The 23,292-nt window shown below is 41.5% G+C and overlaps 1 protein-coding gene across 1 annotated transcript in view; it reads left to right on the top strand.

The window, feature by feature from the left end:
- Positions 1-233: 233 nt before the first annotated feature.
- Positions 234-23,292, top strand: part of ptpn3 (protein tyrosine phosphatase non-receptor type 3) — a 363,093-nt gene continuing 340,034 nt past the window's right edge. The window contains exon 1 of the mRNA XM_028817422.2: positions 234-428. Within this exon, the coding sequence (XP_028673255.2) occupies positions 380-428 (49 nt within the window). The 5' untranslated portion in view covers positions 234-379. The remainder of the gene's footprint in view (positions 429-23,292) is intronic.

The raw sequence follows: 23,292 nt of genomic DNA, 5'->3' as shown, positions 1-23,292 counted from the left end.
CTGTACTAGTAAACATAGTAAAGTGTCTGGACGAGGAAGTTTGATTTTGGGCTTTTATTTTTGGTATTCTTTTGTTTTGTTTTATTGATTGTTGTGACAGCTCAGCCTGCTAAAGCAAAAAGGGGGGGAAAAAAAGCTGAGTTGTAGAGGAAGCCGGGAGGAGACATTCACTTCTGGCCTTGAGAAATGTGCAAAGACCTGTTCCTCCGGTTCCTCCCTAGCAGTCACTCAGATCTGAAAGACACTGGGACGCTGAGGGAGCTACAGACCCTGCCTGGTATGTGAAAGACTGGAAAGGGGGAGAAAAAAATCAGAAAGACAAGGTCTATGAAAAGGAAAAGGATTAAAAACAACAAACACACATACATCACTAGCAGAAATGGTGGAAGTTGACAATCAGCAGCATCGACTACCTTTAAAAGATCCAGGTAAGCTGAGCCATGGCCTATTGATCTCTAATTCTATGATACAGTAACTTTAACAAATATCTATCTATATATCTATCTAGCATTTGAGCTGATTATTGGAACTAGACACAAAGTACATTTTGCTGTTCCATTAAGGTTGACTAAATACCAGGTCCCACCCCTGTCTTACTGCTTGCTCATTTGTCCACCTTTGAGATCTGACTATAGAATCCTCTCCTTCTCCTCCTAGTCCCTCTCTCCAGTGACTCTGGACACTTTCCCAGTTGTGACTTTGCCCCAGTTCATCTCTCCACTCAATGTGGCACTAGCTGCAAGTGTCTTTTTAAAGCCCCCCCCCCCCTTTTTTTTTTTTTCCTACTCCTTGGAGATCCCAAGAACTCATGTCAAAGTTCAATTCAATTTGAGTTTATTTTCCCAAGAGGGAAATTTGGTTTGTCAGTAGGTTTCTTTGCAGAAACACCATGACGTCACTTTCAAAATACAGCAACAAAAATAAACTTTGTGTAAATAAATAAAATGGGGCTATGAATGTAATATGTATTGTAATACATCAGATCAAACATATTGCATCTAAAACTTTAAACCCATATTAAGACTTGACTAATGATTCACTCAAATGATACCTGATTTACACGTGTGGACTTTCATTAAAATAAAATACAGTATAACTTAAATAAAAAATAATAGCAGTTTGGAATGAAGGAGTATTGAGCCAGTTGTTGTACAGTTAGGTCCATAAATATTTGGACAGAAACATCTTTTTTTCTAATTTTGGTTCTGTACATTACCACAATGAATTTTAAATGAAACAACTCAGATGCAGTTAAGTGCAGACTTTCAGCTTTAATTCAGTGGGGTGAACAAAACGATTGCATAAAAATGTGAGGCAACTAAAGCATTTTTTTAACACAATCCCTTTTCAGGGGCTCAAAAGTAATTGGACAATTGACTCAAAGGCTATTTCATGGGCAGGTGTGGGCAAGTCCGTCGTTATGTCATTATCAATTAAGCAGATAAAAGGCCTGGAGTTGATTTGAGGTGTGGTGCTTGCATGTGGAAGATTTTGCTGTGAACAGACAACATGCGGTCAAAGGAGCTCTCCATGCAGGTGAAAGAAGCCATCCTTAAGCTGCGAAAACAGAAAAAACCCATCCGAGAAATTGCTACAATATTACGAGTGGCAAAATCTACAGTTTGGTACATCCTGAGAAAGAAAGCAAGCAGTGGTGAATTCAGCAACGCAAAAAGACCTGGACATCCGCAGAAGACAACAGTGGTGGATGATCACAGAATCATTTCCATGGTGAAGAGAAACCCCTTCACAATACCCAACCAAGTGAACAACACTCTCCAGGGGGTAGGCATATTGATATCCAAGTGTACCATAAAGAGAAGACTGCATGAAAGTAAATACAGAGGGTGCACTGCAAGGTGCAAGCCACTCATAAGCCTCAAGAATAGAAAGGCTAGATTGGACTTTGCTAAAGAATATCTAAAAAAGCCAGCACAGTTCTGGAAAATCATTCTTTGGACAGATGAAACCAAGATCAACCTCCACCAGAATGATGGCAAGAAAAAAGTATGGGGAAGGCGTGGAACAGCTCATTATCCAAAGCATACCACATCATCTGTAAAACATGGTGGAGGCAGTGTGATGGCTTGGGCGTGCATGGCTGCCAGTGGCACTGGGACACTACTGTTTATTGATGATGTGACACAGGACAGAAGCAGCTGAATGAATTCTGAGGTGTTCAGAGACATACTGTCTGCTCAAATCCAGCTAAATGCAGTCAAATTGATTGGGCGGCGTTTCATGATACAGATGGACAATGACCCAAAACATACAGCCAAAGCAACCCAGCAGTTTATTAAAGCAAAGAAGTGGAAAATTCTTGAATGGCCAAGTCAGTCACCTGATCTTAACCCAATTGAGCAGGCATTTCCACTTGTTGAGGACTAAACTACGGACAGAAAGGCCCACAAACAAACAGCAACTGAAAGCCGCTGCAGTAAAGGCCTGGCAGAGAATTAAAAAGGAGGAAACCCAACATCTGGTGATGTCAGTGAGTTCAAGACTTCAGGCTGTCATTGCCAGCAAAGGGGTTTCAACAAAGTATTAGAAATGAACATTTTATTTCCAGTTATTTAATTTTGTCCAATTACTTTTGAGCCCCTGAAATGAAGGGAATGTGTTAAAAAATGCTTTAGTTGCCTCACATTTTTATGCAATCGTTTTGTTCACCCCACTGAATTAAAGCTGAAAGTCTGCACTTCAACTGCATCTGAGTTGTTTCATTTAAAATTCATTGTGGTAATGTACAGAACCAAAATTAGAAAAAGTTGTCTCTGTCCAAATATCTATGGACCTAACTGTATATTTACAGATCCTGTGAACTGATGGCATCATCTTTAACTGTTAATATAAGTTGGGGGCTTCTCCAAAATCCCAAGGTTTTAAGGTTGGACTGAACTTAGGACTTTGGCATTCCTGAACCCTTACTTTTATTTCAAAGGATAGGAGGCCTTATTAAGTTTAGATTTATTTGTCCACTGTAGCAGGGAGCACAGTCATTTGGAAGGTACCACTGCATACACTTTTTAACTTGAGAGGACAATTCCCAACCCCAAATTCTTTCTTGTTTTATTACACTGGGATTTCTCTTTCAGAAACATAATGAACCTAAAAGACTTGCCATTCATCTGTAACCCTGCTGCCTGTTGTAGTGGTGCTCCCCAGTTGTTAGTGTGGCTCCTTCTCTCGGTTTTTTATTTATATATATACCATTCTTTTGCCAACCCGCTGAATCTGAACACAGGGTCACGGGGGGTCTGCTGGAGCCAATCGCAGCCAACACAGGGCACAAGGCAGGAACCAATCCCGGGAAGGGTGCCAGCTATATTTTATATTATATATATATATATATATATATATATATTTTTTTTAGACTCTCCACCATTCCCTTAGTGTCTTATTCCCCTTTACCATCCTGATCTGTCTGTCCAATATAGTGTCTTCCATTTCTATTGGCTCTTTTTTTCATTTATTGAATGTTCCTTATCCTTTATGTCATCCTTTGAGTTGTGATGATAAATCTGAGTCACCTCCTGAATTCCTTCCGCACGTAATTACTCTTTGCTCTGTGAAAAGTGTCAAAAACCAGAACACAGGCCCTCCTTTTTTCATCAGGAATGTGGTTGGCCGCTCCTGCAATATACTTCGTTTTTTGGCAGCGAATTTCTGAGCCAGAGTGCAGTTAAGCAAGGAATTTTGAGAGGGAGGGAAGCGTAGGGGAGCTGGCAGCTCCTTGCTCTGGGAGTCCACCAAAAGTTTATTTTTCTTTTTTTTTTTTTTTTTTGTTTTAACTTTTTTACAGACACAAATTACCATTACCAACCCTTATGACAGTCCTTTATGATTCTGCCCATGATGTTCTTCATTCTGTGGTTCACACAGCTTTTGGCTACTGTAGGTGTGGCAGAAACACACCCCTGATCTCACACATCATGATGGCTCAATGTCCATGTCAAGAAGCTTTTCAAAACAGCTTGGAATGTTACTCTATGTGAAAAAGATGATTAATAAAATAATTTTTGATTGATTTCAGTGAGTGAGAGTGACTTTCACAAGCAAGAAATGTCAAAGCCTGTATCTTGTTCCCACAGTTTTTCTTCTTTTCATACAGAACCTTCATTCAATGCTGGTGCTAGAATTCCTGAGCTCCAAAGCAAATCTCAGTTTGGGCCACCACCTCCCTTCTGCATGTCCTTTCTGAATCCCTCCTGTTTTAGAATTTGCTGTGCAATGTAACCATTTGACTGTAAATGAACACAAAAGCTGAGATGTGATTAATACAAATTTGAGAACATTCAAGTGATACGTTGACTAAAATACAAACTGAATTAAAACATTAACAGCCAAAGAATAACCTCCCATTAATATAACATACATGTGAGGTTTTTTATCTAAATGTTCTGGGTTCATGTCCAAATGTCTATTAGTGGTGTTTTCATTTGATAGTCACGATTCAGCCAGTTCTCTGGCACTTAATAGTAGCCCTGAATGTTACTTGCGCTGTGTACCAGTTAAACGTGTTTGTATATCAGAGATCGTAGGTCCTTACTTCTGACAATGTTGCGATGTTCTTATATACTGTACGTGTTGCCAGTGTTTTTAGATGTTTGTCTCCCGTATACTGCTGGGCATGTACTGAATGGTATACTGCCTTCTGTGTCTCTGCTTCCGATTTCCTGCTTTTGGCATTAAAAAGGACTGATGCAGACTGTGTTTGCAGGTTAATACGCTGATGCCTGATTTGGAGAAGATGCACACTTTCTGATACACCACTGTGATAGGGAAGGCTGTGCCAAGTAGGAGGCAAGATCAGGCTGGAGTCAATTGTTTGTTTGAGGTCTGTGTCATCTCCCATGTAAGGATTGCTTGATAAACATCTTGGGGTAGCCATTTGATGTGAACAAATGGAAAAGTTAGCATCTTTAATTCTTTTTAGTAGTCTTTGCATTGCAGTGAGTGAACATCCAAATAATAAAAGACTTTATGAACAACACCCTCCAAACCCCACTCCTCACTTTCTATATATTGCCTTTGATTCTTGTATGTACAATCATCTATATTACTAAACCACAGTTAATATATGCACGGCGGACGCACCGAGGCGCATGCGCACTGCGGCTTTGGCGCCCGCCCCAGAGTCCAGAGTCAAACGCAGCGGCTTTCCAAAACGTGGAGGCTTCCCAGAGTCAGTAGGTGGCGCCCAAACAACACAACCTCTAAGCGCCCAGACAACACAACCTGTACAGTCAAACGCAGCGGCTTCCCAAAACGCGGCGGAATCCCAGAGTCAGTCGGTGGCGCCCAAACAACACAACCTGTAAACTAGACTTGCTCTAATAAACACAATGAACGAGCACGCCCACATCGCGCTTTTGACACAGCACAGGCAAAGGAGGCACATATCCAAATGGAGGGAGCTCAACGATTAGTGACACAAACACGACCCCGTATGGCTACGACCTGTAAATGAGCCCGTATGGATACAAACAATGAACGAAGGCGCCCAAACAAAGAAACCGCTTTAGTTCAAATAGGGTTATTGAATTAAATGGAAACTTTACCATGCCTACGACCTGTGAACTAAACCTGAGTTAAAGCGTGCACGCCAGGTTGTACAGCCGCCCGGACGCGACCGCCCACACCACTGCATATACCCTCCATGATATTTCATCACGCAGCAGCTTCCCACCGAGGTGCATATTGTGCCGTGGTGCACGCCCCAGAGTCAAACGCAGCGGCTTCCCAGAGTCAGTAGGTGGCGCCCAAACAACACAACCTGTACACTACACTTGCTCTAATGCACTGTGCCAGTAATATAGATCACATAACGGTCACAGACTCAAACCCAGCGGCTTCTCCGACTCAGTGGCTGGCACACGAATACCACAACCTGTAAACTAAACTTGCTGTGCTCCGCTCTGCCAGCAGTTGGTGTCAGCAAAGGCAACAGAGTCACGTCTCCACAAAACGAGACCGCTTTAGTACAGATATGCTGATTTAATTGAATGACATTTCCCCAGACGCACCCACCCTCCATGATATGTCATCCATCCAAATATCGGACGGAACAGAAACTGATTGCCATACTTGGATTTCCGATTTGCTAGCGAATCGCGGGCTTACTTGTTTTCCTCTAACACCTGGTAGGTTGTAAAAAGCTTAGGAATAAAAAACTGTTAAGATACAGGATTCATTTTCAGCCTTTGTAGGTTACTAGCTACAAATATGCAAACCATGTTGTAGCCTTTCGCTTCCAGACAGTATATGAATGTAATATACTGTGTATGTATGTGCATATATGTAGTTGGAATATTCTATTCTGATTGTTGTTTTATATTTTGCCACCTGTCTAACCCGGTGATAAATCAACACAGACCTCAGCGTTCACATTGGCAGTGCACCATCTACTTAGGTGTGTTTTTTTTAATGCATTAAATGCATTATTGCATGTTTGCTACAAATGTTTCATTCCATCTGTTGGAATGATAAATGCAATATACATGTCTCTGTTATATGCCATTTGGTTTGGGAGTCGTAAAAGTTGTGTTAATAGTTGTGATGCACCGTCTGTTTGAATGATAAATGCAATGTATTTTATTACAATAAACGTTTGTGATACACCATCTGTTGGAGTGATAGAGACCTAGAAATTGCACAGACACACAAATACAGATACTTGTCATTTTAATATGTTGTGACTGTGGCACAGCTTTGACCACCTCCATTAGACAGTGTTCTGATGTTAAAGAAACACACTTTAAGGGTGGTAGTTGTGGGTTCAGCAGCTTTACCATGCAAAGCACTCATCGCAAATTAAGTCTTTTTAAAAGCCAGTTCACTCGCCTAGACTCCTGTTTTCTCCTGTCCAGTGCCAATTGCCTCAGACTCGGTCATAGCCTCTGCTGTGCCCATTTCTCTCCAGTCAAGTCCTCTCGAGTGTTGGAGTTGTTATAATGGAGTCAACTAGGAATTTGTGCTCTTTATGTATTTGAGTTAAGGCATGGACAATGAATAAATGTGGAGTGCTGTTCCTGCAACTACCAAAATAAAAGTTCTGTTTGCTCAGTCCTGTCCTACCTGTTGTAAAGGACAGCCGGGTCCCATGCCCGGCAGGGACGCCTCTGCTACACCTGTTCCGGGGGAGCAGCCATGGACTGTTCAATACCTCCCCCGGGACGCTTGGTGGCAGCCTCCCTGGCAGCCAATGATTCCCCAACCCGGCGCATGGCTCCATGGGAGATGGAGTCCTCCACAGCCTGGTTGGGGGCTCGGATGGCCGCCAGGGGGAGCTGCGTGGAGTCAGCAGCCTGGCTGGTCATACCTTCAGCCCCACCCGGAAGGGCAATTAGGACCAGGTGGCCAAGCACCTGGACCGCTTCCGGGTGGGATATAAAAAGAGCCAGCCACCACCACTCGGAGAGCCAGAGTCGGGAGGAGGAGGACTAAGCCTGAGGAGGAGTGGTGGTAAAGGGAAAAGAGAGAGAGTAATTGTGAGTGTATTTGGGACTGTGTTGGGCCTGTGGGACACGGGGAAGGCGTGCCCCACGGCTGAAGAGTAATAAAAGAGTCTTTATTGAAGTACGTGCCTCTGTCTCAGTCTGTGCCGGGTCGGGCGCTATATAGCGCCTTTTATCCATCCATCCATTTTCCAACCCGCTGAATCCGAACACAGGGTCACGGGGGTCTGCTGGAGCCAATCCCAGCCAACACAGGGCACAAGGCAGGAAACAATCCTGGGCAGGGTGCCAACCCACCGCAGGACACACACAAACACACCCACACACCAAGCACACACTAGGGCCAATTTAGAATTGCCAATCCACCTAACCTGCATGTCTTTGGAATGTGGGAGGAAACCGGAGCGCCCGGAGGAAACCCACACAGACACAGGGAGAACATGCAAACTCCACGCAGGGAGGACCCGGGAATCGAACCCAGGTTAGCGCCTTTTACACTGTCTATATTGTGCAACTCAGCAGCCCAGACATGACATTTGTGAATTCACGAGCATGTGTGTGTGTGTGTGTGTTTTATATATACATAGTCATAAATGTATATTGTTGATCAATTACACAGCAGAGAGCATCATTTTTCCAAAAAGGAGAGTATTGATATTAGAAATTGCATAAGATCACACCCACAACATGTGTTGAAGACGAGATTGGAAAAGATTCTGCCTGTCAATCTGATATTGAAGTGAAAAAAACACATTGAAGGTGACAGAATGCAGCTGACATGAGATGGGAGCAGGGCTTATTCTAGTATTCACTCTAAATGAGGTGCAAAGCGGCCCCTCTTTTATAATTTTAGTACAATACTGGGTTTGCCTTCACCTCTTATTACATTTCTTAGACATGCACTTTTTGTGCAAGGCATTATATAACATAGAGTGTGCATAAAAAAATTGAATCACTCTGTTTCACCGACGCCATGTCCATCCTGTAGAGCTACCCACTGCATCCTTGAGTATTTTCACTCCTAGAGACAAACATTCTGACTAAGGAGTTTACAGTGGAATAGCAGATAATGCACAATCGGCTAAATTATTACAGAGGGACTTTGATAGCATATAGACTTAGGTAGATTTAAATTTGATGTAAGTAAATGAAAAGTATTACATGTAGGAAGTAAAAATCTTGCATTTGGATACGCAGTTGGAGGTCTGAAACTTGAAAGTACCCCTTCTGACAAGAACCTACAAGTTACAGTGAATTCCTCACTGACTACATCAAAACTGTTTACAGAAGCAATCAACAAAGCTAACAGGATGTTACATTGTATGTCACTAGGTGTGTTGTATAACTTAAGAGAGGTTGATCTTAAGTTATATAGGACATTAGTGAGGCCTCACCTGGAGTACTATGTCACTAGTTTTCGTCTCCATATTACCAAAAATGACAAAGCAGCAACAGAGAGTCCAGATTAGAGCATCTAGACTGCTTTCAGGACTAAGGTTTGAGCGGTGAGGATAGATTGAAGGGGCTGAACCTTTTTAGTTTAGACCAAAGGAAATTAAAGAAGTGACAAAAGCGTTTAAAATTATAAAAGGAGCTGGTACAGTGGATCTCGGATGTTACTTTAAAATATATTTTTGCAATAAGAACATAGAGACATGGTTGGAATCTCTTTAATGGCAGATTTCTCACAAATGTTAGAAAGTTTACTTCCCACAAAGAACTTTAAACACATGGAATAAATTGCCAAGTAGTGTGGTGGAGAGCCAGACTTTAAGGACCTTCAAATTTCAACCTTGTGTTATTTTGGACAATCAAGGTGAATAGCATGGACAAGCTAGTAGAGCTGAATGGCCTGTTCTCATCGGTTTTTTTCCTAATGAAAGGTGCTATAAACTGTAATGGATGCCTGGCTAACTTTGTAAAATGATTTTACAAACAAATTACTTAATATTTTATTCACTAGAGTAAGCTGTCTATACTATTTAGTTACTCACTTGACACGGCTATTAATAAACTCATACCTGCCAAAGCATGGTTCTTCTTTAGGAGAATTTGACAGCTACTTAGAGCAAAAGAGGGAAGAAAACTGAAATTTAGTCATGCCCACGGTGCTAGCAGAGAAGCACAAATTGTGAACGTCAATTCACTTCCCAACTAGTGTCTTCCCTTCTGTATTGAGATTGCATTTTCTCCTTACGTGTACATGGGTTTCCTCTGAAGTGTCTGTAGAACATCTACAGCCTAAGACATGCTCTTAGTGTGATTGACGATGAGAATATGTGACCTATGCTGTGCTAGTGTATCCAGTGCAGATGTTATTCTTACTGCTAACAGAACAGATCCTGGCTCCACGGGACTATGGCCAAGCAGAATAAAGCAAGGGGAAAGTGTCTTAAGATATTCAAATTGTTATTCCTGGAGTGGTTAGTCTGTTATAATTGTGCCAGGGTTTTAGGGGGTGGCCAAACATTAAATCATGTTGTTTTTTCTTGTTAAGGAGTTGTTATAAATTTGGACAAAAACACAACTGTGCCCTCAGGTGAATAGATAGATACTTTATTAATCCCAATGGGAAATAAGAAATGAATTGCAGAAAGGCTCAGATGGGCTGTTGTGCACACATACGACAGACTTTGTTTGTGTTCTTCTTTATTTGTAGCACCACACACCCAGTGATTCCCTTCAGAAAGTCTACATTGTATACAATGATTGTCTGCTCATACTTTGAGCCCTGTAGATCATGCCCACAATGCCCACTTTTCTGCTTTTTCCTTGTAAGGATGGCATTATCAGATTTATAAAATAAACTACTGTGTAGCTCTTCTTCAGTAAGCTGTGACTCGGCCTTCTCTTTTTGACTGACAGATCATAACTGTTGTATTCATACAGCCACCTATTCTGAGCGTTCCTAATCCCCTTTAGGGTACAGGAGGAACAGAGTGCATCCCAACAGTAAGAAGACTGGGCCTTACATATTTCAGTTCATTTCAGTTCATTCTTTAGAATTATATCTACACCTTTTACTGTCAGTAAGTTGATGCTTCTTTATATTCATTCTGTGAGTCACTTTTCAAAGTCGGACCATCTCTGTGTTTCTGCAGAGGGGGGCTGGCAACTTGGGAAACACACTCAGGGTCACCTAAAGTGTTGTATCACTTTTTTATACTTTATCAAATAATCTGCCATACCATCATAAGCAAGCAAAGTCACAAATGTTGTTCCTATAAAAAGCATTCACCACCTTGGCTGTTTTCATATTTTATTCTCATTAAACATTGAAACACAGTGAATTTATTTTGGCTTTTTGGTCATTAAAAAGACACTTTAATGTCAAAGTGAAAACAGATCTATGTACAGTAATCTGGATTAATTACAAACATAAAACACTAAATAATTGATTGCCAAAGTATTCACCCCTTCACATCAGTATTTAGTAAATACACCATTGTCAGCCATGACAGCCTTTTGCCTGTGTGGACAGGTCTCTATCCGCTTTGCATATCTGGACATTGCAAGGTTTCCCCTTTGCAAAACTGCTTAAGCTCTGTCAGGTTACATGGAGCTTTAGAGCGAACAGCCCAGACCCATTTTAAAGTCCAGGCACAAATACTCACTTGGATTGATATCTGGACTATGATTGGGCCACTCCAGGACATTCACATTGCTGTTTTTACGCCATTCTTATTTAGCTTTGGCTTTGTGCTTGGGGTCGTCTTGCCAGAATACAAATCTTCCAAGATTCAGATTTCTTGAAGATTGCATCAGGTTTTTCTTCAGGATTTCTTTGTGTTTTGCTGCTGTTGTTTCACTTTCACAATCCTTCCAGGTCCTGCTACAGAAAAGCATCCATACATTAGGATGCTGCCACCACCATACTCATGATGGGGATGGTGTGCGTTTGATAATGTGCAGTGTCTGGCTTGCAACAAACTTTGTATTTAGTCTGATGGCCAAACAACCCAATTTTGGCCTCATCACACCATAGAACCTTCCTTCAACTAACTTCATAGTCTCCCATGTACTTTCTAGAAAATTCTAACTAAACTTTAACGTGGCTTTTCCTTTGTGACTCTCCAAAAATGCTATACCTGCTGAAGCACCTGGGCAACAGTTGTTGTCTGAGCCACTGCAGATGGTAACTGCTTCAGTGGTCTCTTGGTGGCCTCCCTCACTAGTCGTTGTCTTCTTCTTGCTGATCATTCAGTTTTTGAGGACAGCCTGCTCTAGGGAAATTTACAGCTGTGGCATACTCTTTCCATTTCTTGATTGATTTTAACTGAATTTCTAGGGATATTTGGTGACTTGGATATTTTGTTATCTCCATCCCCTGACTTGTGCTTTTCCTTCACCTTTTCACTGAGTTTCTTGGTGTGTTCTTTTGTTTTCATTGCATACATCAGCCCAACCTGACTGACTTACCACAAGTTGGACCTTCCAGTTAAGATGCATTTATACCACAAGCAATTGAAACCCCAGACAAACAATGTCCATTGAACGGATTATGCAACTTCTGAATCCAATTGCCTGCACCGGGAATGATTTTGTTGTTTCACATTAAAAGGGATAAATACTTAAGAAAATGTATTTTGTGTTTTATATTTGTAATTTATTTAGACCACTTTGCAGAGATCTGCTTTCACGTTGACATTTAAATCCACGGTCATTCATTGTTGTAGAACAATAAAATGTGGAAACTTCAAAGAAGGATAAATATGGTTTGTAGGTGCTGTAAATTATATAAATGTCTTCATATTTTACCTGCATGACCCATTGGTGCACCAATTGTATTTAGTCATGGGCGGTGAGTCTTTAACTTTGCTGTTCACAGTCCACCAAGTAAGAGTCTACCATTTGGGAGAGTGGGAGCACTGCCTACAGACTGATGTGTTCTATTGTTATGTATCCATCCACCCATTCAGTTTCCTAATACAGTAAACCCACTGTGACCTGTAGGGGGTGTTGTAGCACCCCAGACATAACTACACAGACCCAAGTCCTGGGTTCAAATGTGAAGTTTAATATAATTTAAAATACTCCGCAAGTGACTCCAACTCACATGGGTAAAGCACAGTGGCTTTCTTTTAAACTGGATCAAAGAGTATTTCCAGTGCCAGGGCATAACCAGTTTGAAGCACTTCTATGTCAAGCAGAAGATCCCTGAAAGTAGGGACCATGAATCCCCACAGCACCCATTGAACCCAACAGGACTGCTACATGGCACTACAGTTCCCAAGATGCCCTACAGGTGCCCATATGGGTACCAAAGCCCAAGGATGCTTCAGTCTAGTATATCAGGGAGAATGTAATCTTGCCAAACTGTCTCCCCTAGTCTTTCCATTACTTTGTCCACCTGGCCATGTAAGGATCTTTAATCTGTCCTTGCCGGTATGGTAGCATACTGTACCCACTTCCATACGGGCACCTCCTGATAACTTCCTGGCCAAGACAGAATTTTTCTTGCCTTCTTTCTTGCTTGTTACAAAAACTGGCCTTCTGGCCAGGTAAGAGACTTTGATCCATCCTGGCAGGGATGCCAGTCCATATTTGGCATCTATTACACCACCAATGGACACTAAGATTGCACAATGCCTGGGGCAAAGTACCATTTTTACAGGAAATGTGCACGCACAAATATTCATTCTTGCAGTCATTTATATCTTATTCCCAAGTCTACCTTTTCTAATACACACAATGCTGACACCAGTCCAGAACAAAATGTCAGTACATCTCAGGGCACACTTATAAATCAGTTGTATGAATTCATCTTATAGCAGCTAATAAATCTTTAATCATGTGGAAATAAAAATTAATTATATCCAGTTTCTTTATAAATCACTTTCAGCTGGTGGTGCATCTTAGCTGGTTTTCAAAATATGGAATATTGCTTTAACTGACTGGTCACTGTGGCTCTCAGCAAGCCTTTCTGTTTTCTATGAATGTTAGTATTATTAATAGTAAATATTATTATCGTGTGTAGTGCACAGTGAAATTCTCGGTTGCATTTCTGATCATCATGCAGAATGTCATGATATATGGATTAAAGGCTGAATTGATATTTTCAAGCTAAAAAAAGCTAGCTGCATTTTCCTCACACTTATGTGCACTGAAGTGGGCATCCAATATAAACTGGGAGCCCCCCTTTCTTAGTTTTGAAATACACTTTGTTCTCCTTACTTCAACCTTCTCTGTCTGTCTCGGCTCCTCCTCTGGAATGTGAACACGCAACCTCTGCAGAATTTAACACTGAGTGACCAGTTTTCTAAACTCAAGAAGCACTGACCTCGCTTATAGACCAAAGAGGCTCTGAATGCTGACTGTTTAAAAAAAAAAAAAACATAGGCTTCCTGGATTTTGAAACTTTTGTTGGGTTTCAGCTACATTGACAAACTGAACTGGGATGGGCAATGATGGAAACTGTACACATTTCCCACCTCGGCATTTGAATGACACTCCCTATGAGCAATCTTTTGTTAACATCCTAAAGGACACACCAAGTGATAATCTGAGAAACACCCTGCTGTAAGCCAGTAGGTACACTCTGTGACTTGAAACAAGTACGAATGTGAGAAATTCACTGTGGCATATGGGAAGTAAGTCAGCCAGTCTGTGCGTTACCCTAAATTTTTTTTTCATATACCTGGAAACATCAATAGCGTATCCAACATCACTGAGGGGCTGTAGTTTAACTTTTCTTCTTCTTAGATTTCCTTATTCACTATATGTTATGTTGATAGATTCTTCTTCTTCTTCTTTCGGGTGCTCCCGTTAGGGGTTGCCACAGCAGATCATCTTCTTCAATATCTTTCTGTTCTCTGCATCTTGTTCTGTTACACCCATCACCTGCATGTCCTCTCTCACCGCATCAATAAACCTTCGCTTAGGCCTTTCTCTTTTCCTCTTCCCTGGCAGCTCTATCCTTAGCATCCATCTCCCAATATACTCAGCATCTCTCCTCTGCACATGTCCAAACAAACACAATCTCGCCTCTCTGACTTTGTCTCCCATACGTCCAACTTCAGCTGACCCTCTAATGTACTCATTTCTAATCCTATCCATCCTTGTCACGCCCAGTGCAAATCTTAGCATCTTTAACTCTGCTACCTCCAGCTCTGTCTCCTACTTTCTCCTACTTTCTGGTCAGTGCCACCATCTCCAACCCAAATAACATAGCTGGTCTCACTGCTGTCCTGTAGACCTTCCCTTTCACTCTTGCTGATACCCGTCTGTCACAAATTACTCCTGAATCTCTTCTCCACCCATTCCACCCTGCCTGCACTCTCTTTTTCACCTCTCTTCCACAATCCCCATTACTCTGCACTGTTGATCCCAAGTATTTAATCTCATCCACCTTCGCCAACTCTACTCCCTGCATCCTCACCATTCCACTGACCTCCCTCTCATTTACACACATGTATTCTGTCTTGTTCCTACTGACCTTCATTCCTCTCTTCTCTAGAGCATATCTTCACCTCTCCAGGGTCTCCTCAACCTGCTCCCTACTATCGCTACAGATCACAATGTCATCGGCAAACATCATAGTCCACGGGGACTCCTGTCTAATCTTGTCTGTCAACCTGTCCATCACCTTTGCAAATAAGAAAGGGCTCAATGCCGATCCCTGATGTAATCTCACCTCCAACTTGAATGGATCTGTCGCTCCTACCGCAGACCTCACCACTGTCACACTTCCCTCGTACATATCCTGCACAGCTCTTACATACTTCTCTGCCACTCCCGATTTCCTCACAGCTCCTCTCGAGGCACCCTGTCATATGCTTTCTCCAGGTCCACAAAGACGCAATGCAACTCCTTCTGGCCTTCTCTAAACTTCTCCATCAACATCCTCAGAGCAAACATTGCATCTGTGGTGCTATTTCTTGGCATGAAACCATACTGCTGCTCACTAATCATCACCTCACTTCTTAACCTAGCTTCCACTACTCTTTCCCATAAGTTCATGCAGTGGCTCATCAATTTTATTCCCCTGTAGTTACTGCATTTCCTGCACATCCCTCTTATTCTTAAATATCGGTACCAGTGCACTTCTCTGCCTCATTCTTTTCATTCATCAGCCTCTCCAAGTACTCTTTCCATCTGCTCAACACACTCTCCTAGCTTGTGAGTACGTTTCCATCTTTATCCTTTATCACCCTAACCTGCTGCACATCTTTCCCAGCTTGATCCCTCTGTCTAGCCAATCGGTACAGGTCCTTTTCTCCCTCCTTAGTGTCCAACCTCTCATACAACTCATCATATGCCTTTTCTTTAGCCTTCGCCACCTCTCTCTTCACCTTGCGCCTTCTCTCCTTATACTCTTGTCTACTTTCTGCATCTCTCTGACTATCCCACTTCTTCTTTGCCATCCTCTTCCTCTGTATACTCTCCTGTATTTCCTCATTCCACCACCAGGTTTCCTTTTCCTCCTTCCTCTTTCCAGATGTCACGCCAAGCACCCTTCTTGCTGTCACCCTTACTACATCTGCTGTAGTTTCCCAGCTGTCTGGTAACTCTTCACTGCCGCCCAGTGCCTGTCTCACCTCCTCCCTAAACTCAACCTTGCAGTCTTCCTTCTTCAACTTCCACCATTTGATCCTTTGTCTCTGCCCTCACTCTCTTCCTCTTCTTGATCTCCAACGTCATCCTACAGACTACCATCCTATGCTGCTTAACTACACTTTCCCCTGCCACCACTTTGCAGTCTTCAGTCTCCTTCAGATCAACTCTTCTGCATAGGATGTAATCTACCTGGGTGCATCTTCTTCCACTCTTGTACATAACCCTATGTTCCTCCCTCTTCTTAAAATACGTATTCACCACAGCCATGTCCATCCTTTTGGTAAAATGCACTATCCTCTGACCTTCTTCATTCCTTTCATTGGCAACATTCCTACCCATCACCTCCTTGTCTCCACTGTTCCCTTCACCAACATGCCCACTGAAATCCAATCCAATCACCACTTTCTGTCCCTTGGGTGTACACTGTTCATCACTTCATCCAACTCACTCCAAAAATCTTCTTTCTCACCCATTGCACACCCAACTTGCAGTGCATATGCACTAACAACATTCATCACCACACCTCCAATTTCCAGCTTCATAATCATTACTCTGCCTGACACTCTTTTCACCTCAAAAACACTTGACATACTGTTCCTTCAGAATAACTCCTACCCCATTTCTCCTCCCATCCACACCATGATAGAACAATTTGAATCCACCTCCAATCCACCTGGCCTTACTCCTCTTTTATTTAGTCTCTTGCACGCACAATATATCATCCTTCCTTCTCTCCATCATATCTGCTAACTCTCTCCCCTTACCAGTCATACTGCCAACATTCAAAGTTCCTACCCTCAGTTCCACTCTCTTTACTTTCCTCCTCTCCTCCTGCCTCTGGACACGTCTCCCCACTCTTCTTCTCCTTCTTCTTCTTCGGCCAAAAGTAGCCCAATTTCTGCCAGCACCCTGTTGGGTAACAGTACTGGTGGCAGTCATTGTTAACCCGGGGCTTGACCGATCTGGTATGGAAATTTGTTTTGTTGTCCACATATTGATTTGGCAAAATTTTACACCAGATGCCCTTCCTGACGTAACCCTCCCCATTTATCCGGGCTTGGGACCGGCACGAAGAAACACACTGGTTTGTGCATCCCCTGTGGCTGGGTTATGTTATGTTGATAGATTCAATTAAACTCAATTTATTTTTAATAAATGTACTTAAAATTCTGAACCCATTGTGCTAAACAATAATTATAACTATATTGTAGCACTGCATCAGTGGATTCTTGCTCTTTACATGACTCTTTTAGGTAGCTCGCTGTCCTTAAAGTGCTTGCTGTTGCTGCACTAACTTTAATTCATTTGCAATTCTAGAAGACTTCCTGTTTTGATTGGTTCCCCTAAAACCATCTCTGAGGCTGCACATTTGCATGATAGTGCCAGCTCATAATGTTGTGGACTCCTCTCTGGGTTGATGCAACTTGTCAAGCCATTCATAGCCTTCCCTTTGAAGTCATGGTCCCCAGCAACCACGTCAAACTCTTTGAAATGGCATACAGAGTCTCAGAAATGGTGAGATGGTCTTCATTTCTGCTGTAGTCTTACATCTGGTGACCTGTGGTTCAGCAGAGGTGTTAAACAATGTACTTCTTTGTGGTCATCTGTCCATTATATGTGGACAGGCAAAACTCTTTGTGTGGAGTTACATATATAGCGATCTCTTTTCTGAACTGATGCTACAACTAGCTTTGCATGTCTGGATCTCCTGTTTGAGACTCTGTCCATGGCTGCTCTGTTACAGTAGTAAAATCTGCCTCATCTTTTGCCTACAAAATCTCCATGCCAGTCCTGCCCCACACTGCTCACCTGGTATCAATGGAAATTTGATCTAGCACTCTTTTTGAGCTCTATAGGAACTGAGCTCCACAGGCAACCACACATCCAGGTTAATGAACCTTAGTAGAAAACGCAGTGTTGGAGCCCCAGAGATAGCTATAGGTCAACTGTACTGATGCTGTAAACTGCCTCCAGACTCTCCAGCAACTCCTCACAAGAGCCCAGCAAGTCCATTTTGGGCTTCCGCAGCACTCCACACTTTGCTAAATTGGACTGTAGGTGTTTTTCTTGTCCCACTTCTGACACCAATGTAGCATCAATCATTCGTAGGAATGTGCGATATGTATTGTCTACAATAATATCTTACTTGTTTTAACAATGAGGTGAGCTGAAATTATCGAGTGTGTCACTCAGTTTGCAAAAAACAATCAAAAACATGCCTTGAAAGACTTCACATTCACTGTCTCATGTAACTGAACAGGATAGGTTTGTGTGTGTATGCATGGTCACTGCACCACAAATTAAGCTAGCATAGCTGCCTAAAAATGAGTGAGCAAACAGCAACAGGGAATAAACAGTCTCGCAAACTACATCGTTAGATTTAATCGTAAGACGTGGATCATCCTCACTCACATGGAGGTGGTTTGGCTTTGAAAACATAGTTTGCAGATTGCCGTCTTTTCAGCAACAATGTCAGAAATAGTTTACCATTAAAAGAGAGCTAGTCAACTATCTGCAAAATGAAATTGATCTAGTATGGAGCCCTGTAGTTTTCAGTCAAAAAAAAATCTGTCAAATGAATTATTAATCTATTCCAACAAATTACGTAATTCGTACGAACAGGCACATTTTATTTCACAAGCTATCTTGGTTGGGGGGACCTCGATTCCAAAACGTTTTGTTTTTTTGTTTTTTTTTTCTCTCATTATTTGAAAACACTTGCGCAGTTTGCTGCCTCCTTGCCCCAGTCCATCCACCCCTTTGGCTGCAGAAGTTGGAGCAGATGAGGACACGAGAGGGATCAGAAAAGTCTTAGCTGCTATTTAAAAAAAATTAATTTTGGAGAAGGTGAGTCTCTGCACACTGCCATTGGAGAAAGAGTTAAGAGCTACTTGATGATACCTGAGGTGGACAGTGATGTAATTCCACTTGAGTGGTGGAAAATTCAAGAAGTACATTGCAAAACATTCCAAAAAGTGCCTGTGTATTTGTGTATCCCTGCCTCAAGCACCCCTCCTGAGAGGGGCTTTCAGCACCGGAGGAAATGATGTAACATGTAACCGTACTGGTATGAAGTCAGAAACTGTGGACAGACTGTTTCTGTCCCACAATGTGAAGTTTCCTCAGTAGAATTTTACAATTGTTTTTTTTTTTCTGATATCTTTGTGCAATATTGGACAGAACATGAAGTTAGTAATTTGTTTAAAAATGTTTTACACTATACTACAGTATGTTAGATTTTTATTCTTGCTTGTATGCTGCACAATGTGCTTTACAGCAGAGCAGTTTATGTTTATCCAGACTGTAATGTCCATGCCCTGTAGTTCAATTATGCTTAGTATTTTATTGCCTTTAGATTTGTATCGTTTACATTATTGGTTGGTGTCTGTTTAAAACGCTCTCGTTAAAATTGTTTTGTTGGTCTTAGTGCAATTTTTTGTGTAAATCATGTAGGCCGCTTTGAAATGGTTTACTCATACTTGCACTTTGATCTCAGTAATACTTTGATTAATGTTTTTGTTATTTTACTTTAGTTTTAAATACATAAGACTGTTTTTCCTTAACTGTTTTTCCCATTAATCTTATTAGTAAGCTACAATTAATATCCTATTATCAATACCAAGCTAGATCAATAAGACTTTTACAAACATGTTTTTAAAGGATGTAAAATATCATCTAATTGTTATCATCAAAGTCCCAGAAAATATAGAGATATAATTTGTTGCCAATATCACACACCCATACTTTTTCAGGTAGCTCGCTGTCTTTAGCAGGATGGCTCACTGGTGCCACACTAGTTGGAATGCAAGTGACTTTGGTAGGCTTGCCATCTTTATAGTCTTCCCTGCAGCTTTCACTGAAGCTACTCATTTGAATAATTGAATGTGTGATGCAATTTATCAGCATTACAATATTAAGAAAAAGAAGGTAACACAAATACAAAACATAAAGTTGATATATACAGCTTATACTGTACATAATGCTTGAGTTATAACCTTGCATGATGGTGAGGGGAAAGGGTCAGGAAGAAGAAAGAGAAAACTGTAATAGCCAGAGAAGGACCCAGATTGACAAAAATATGGATCATCAGCTGTTAGGAGTTTCAATCCCTAAGACCCATAGGAGCTTCTCAGAGGGTTTTCCTGATATAAACTGCCATAATTTAGAGCATGGTATTCCCTTTAAGTCTAAATTACTCCTAACTGGTTACTCAAAGTGGAACTAGCTTCTCAGGAAAGTTGAAAGGAGGAGTTTTCTTATTTATCACTGAAGAGTGGAGACTAGAGAGGAACAATGGAGCCTAAATTGTCAAAACATAAGAGATCATGTACGCTTGGACACTTGGGTCCACAAGAGAGAGCTCTGGATGGAAGTCAACAGAACTTCCTAAGGTACATTCCTGATCCTTCAAGTGGTTCTGTAGATTTCTGCAGTATGATGTTTAGAAGAGGCATAAATCCAGCTATGACCAGAGAAATTATGAGTTTGGTATTAGGAGGTGGGATATTGGCAAGTGCTCCACCTTGCGGAGAGATTAATAAGGCAGGCTCTATTGTAGGCACGGAGCTGGACAGTTTGACATCTGTGGCGGAGCGACGGGCGCTGAGCAGGCTCCTGTCAATCATGGAGAATCCACTGAACAATATCATCTCCAGACAGAGGAGCAGCTTCAGCGACAGACTGCTGTCACTGTCCTGCTCCACTGACAGAATGAGGAGATCGTTCCTCCCCCACACTATGCGACTCTTCAATTCCACCTGGGGGCTTGGGGTGGTGGTTGGGGGGGTGTCAGTAACATTATACAATGTTATTGTCTGTTATACCTGCCTCACACTTTTTAACTTGCACTGTTTTTATCACTCTTTAATTAATATTGTTTTTATCAGTATGCTGCTGCTGGAGTATGTGAATTTCCCCTTGGGGATTAATAAAGTGTCTGTCTGTCTCTGTCCATCTGTCTGTCTATCTATCATCATGACCAGAGAAAGAGAGAATAGGAGAGTTTGTGTGGAGATGAGAAGGGATATTTCTAACACTATCCTGACCGCTGATTGCTACATACACTCTTAAAAGTAGGTGCCAGAGTGGTTCTTCAGAGCAATGCCATAGGGAAACCATTTTTGTTCCCAAAAGGCTCATCCACATGAAAGTTCCAGAAAAAAAACTTTTTTTATATCCATATAGCAAACAACCATGAACAAGTGGTGACAGATCTGTTAAATAATGGTTCATGGTTTTAAAGTATTCTTGCTGTATACATAAGCAATAGCAGCTAACTCCAGGTTTTCTTAATTTGTTAGTGCCCTGCTAGGTGCTTAGTCAAGCAGTAATCATATGAGGAATCACACAACCTAGTAAAGAACCTTAAAATGCCATTAAAGAACCGGTATTTTTAAGAGTGTAAAATGACTTTTTTTAAAAGGAGTGTTTAAGAAAAGATAAGGTGCTAACTTTAAATAATGTAACATTGGTACCGTAACATTAAACTCCACATTCAAAATAATGCACTCTGGCATGACTCTCCTGCCCTATACAAAGATGCATTAAATAAGTAGAACTTGGAAACATATGAAATTACCAACAATCAAAATACATGTAACATAAGACACTGTCCTGGTTTTGAAGAGTCACTGCAATAAACCTACATTTGAAAGCTTAAATTCTGCATGAAGTCAAAGTTATCCTGGTACTGCCACAATGTCACCAAAGAGCATTAATCTGGGTCTCCAGCCACATAGAACAAGGCTCTCCACTATGCTTCTAAATCCAACTTCCGTGGTCCTTTTCCTCTTCTTCCTGTAGGATTACAGTAAGTCCTCTTTAATGTTGGTCTCCGAACAAATAACCGTGGACTGCCACTACCAGGTACACCACTTTCCTTTTTCAAACTTTGGTGCCTCGGCTTTAAATATTGATTCCTGTATTGCCATTCTATGGAGGCCTCACATGTCCAAGCTCACTGGTTTTCCATCACATTCATTCCTTCATTTACATTGAAAAAGAACACGACACATGACAGCACAGATGCAGACAAACCCATTCAAAAACATACAAATGAGAAACACCCTGTTTAATGTGTATATATTTTATTGCTCTGTGTAGTTTTGTTAGAGAGTACCTTGGGTGCTCTGTGTGCTATGATGCTTGAATTCTAATTGTACTTTTTTGTTTTCTCTCACATGTATCTCCCTATCATTAATGTTTAATAAATTATTGTCCTTCACTAAAACTCTTTGTTTAGGACATTATTTATATAATTCCTATAACTTCCACCTGTCCCAGGTCAGATGCAATCTAAAAGGTGTCATTCAGTAGGGCAAAAGGTGGCAAATTCATTATCACTGGTAAGAGGAGAATGGCTGGATGGAAAACTCTAACCCATTTAGGCAGAAAACAAATCTATCAATCAGTGTGCAGCTCTGGTGAAAATGAGTTATAAGCAGAAATTCTGAGGTCAAGACAAATGTCCACCTGGTCCAGAATGGCATTGTTTTTATCATCATTGAATTCAAGGGCTGTAGATATAGCTGCATCTTTTAATTGGCCACTAGCATTGTGGTTTAGTGGGTGTTATTTGTATCTTGCAGTGGTTGGACCACAATGTAATTAATGAATAAGATGGTTTTTGTTTGGAATTTGAATGATCTCAATAGTTTCATCCAGCTCCTCTAGTTTTGTCTCACAGTCTGAAGACATTCAGCCTTGTTGACTGGCATCTCTAAATTTGTTCAAGGCAAGGGAGTCCAGTGCTAGACTGGTATTCCACCAGGGGTGGCTCGTGCCTTGGGTCATTTTTCACTGGGGCAGATTCAATCTTCCCTTGAACTAGAAAGAACGGATTCAGAAAATGGACGGATTGACAGAAGTTGCCACCTGCAGGTCATTTCTGAAATTAGGATACCTTATGACATCCTACTACATCTAAATTGGGGGGACAATTAGAAACTTGATTCTAGGACGCTTCAGCACTGATTAATACAAAAGAGCATACACAAATGTAAAGTAGGAAAGATAAGACTGACTCATTTGAATTGCTGCCAATGCGCTGGATATTTCTAGTTAGAGTGGATGTTGCACTTATCAGCTGAGGATGTCAAATTACTTGACTAGGATTCACAGGGAATGACAAACTACAGACTCTGTGCAGCACAGTTTCACATTTCCAAAGTATTGTCCCTTTTCTGATAGTCCGTAACATACTGCCTAACATCTCCAGTGTTGTGAGGCTGCTTTTCAGGTGTGACAAGTTCAGCAGCAATCTTAGCTGAACATTTTTTTT

This window comes from Erpetoichthys calabaricus, chromosome 13 (assembly GCF_900747795.2).
Source record: "Erpetoichthys calabaricus chromosome 13, fErpCal1.3, whole genome shotgun sequence".
Classification (NCBI taxonomy): Eukaryota; Metazoa; Chordata; class Cladistia; order Polypteriformes; family Polypteridae; genus Erpetoichthys; species Erpetoichthys calabaricus.
This window is presented reverse-complemented; position numbering and strand designations above follow the sequence as displayed.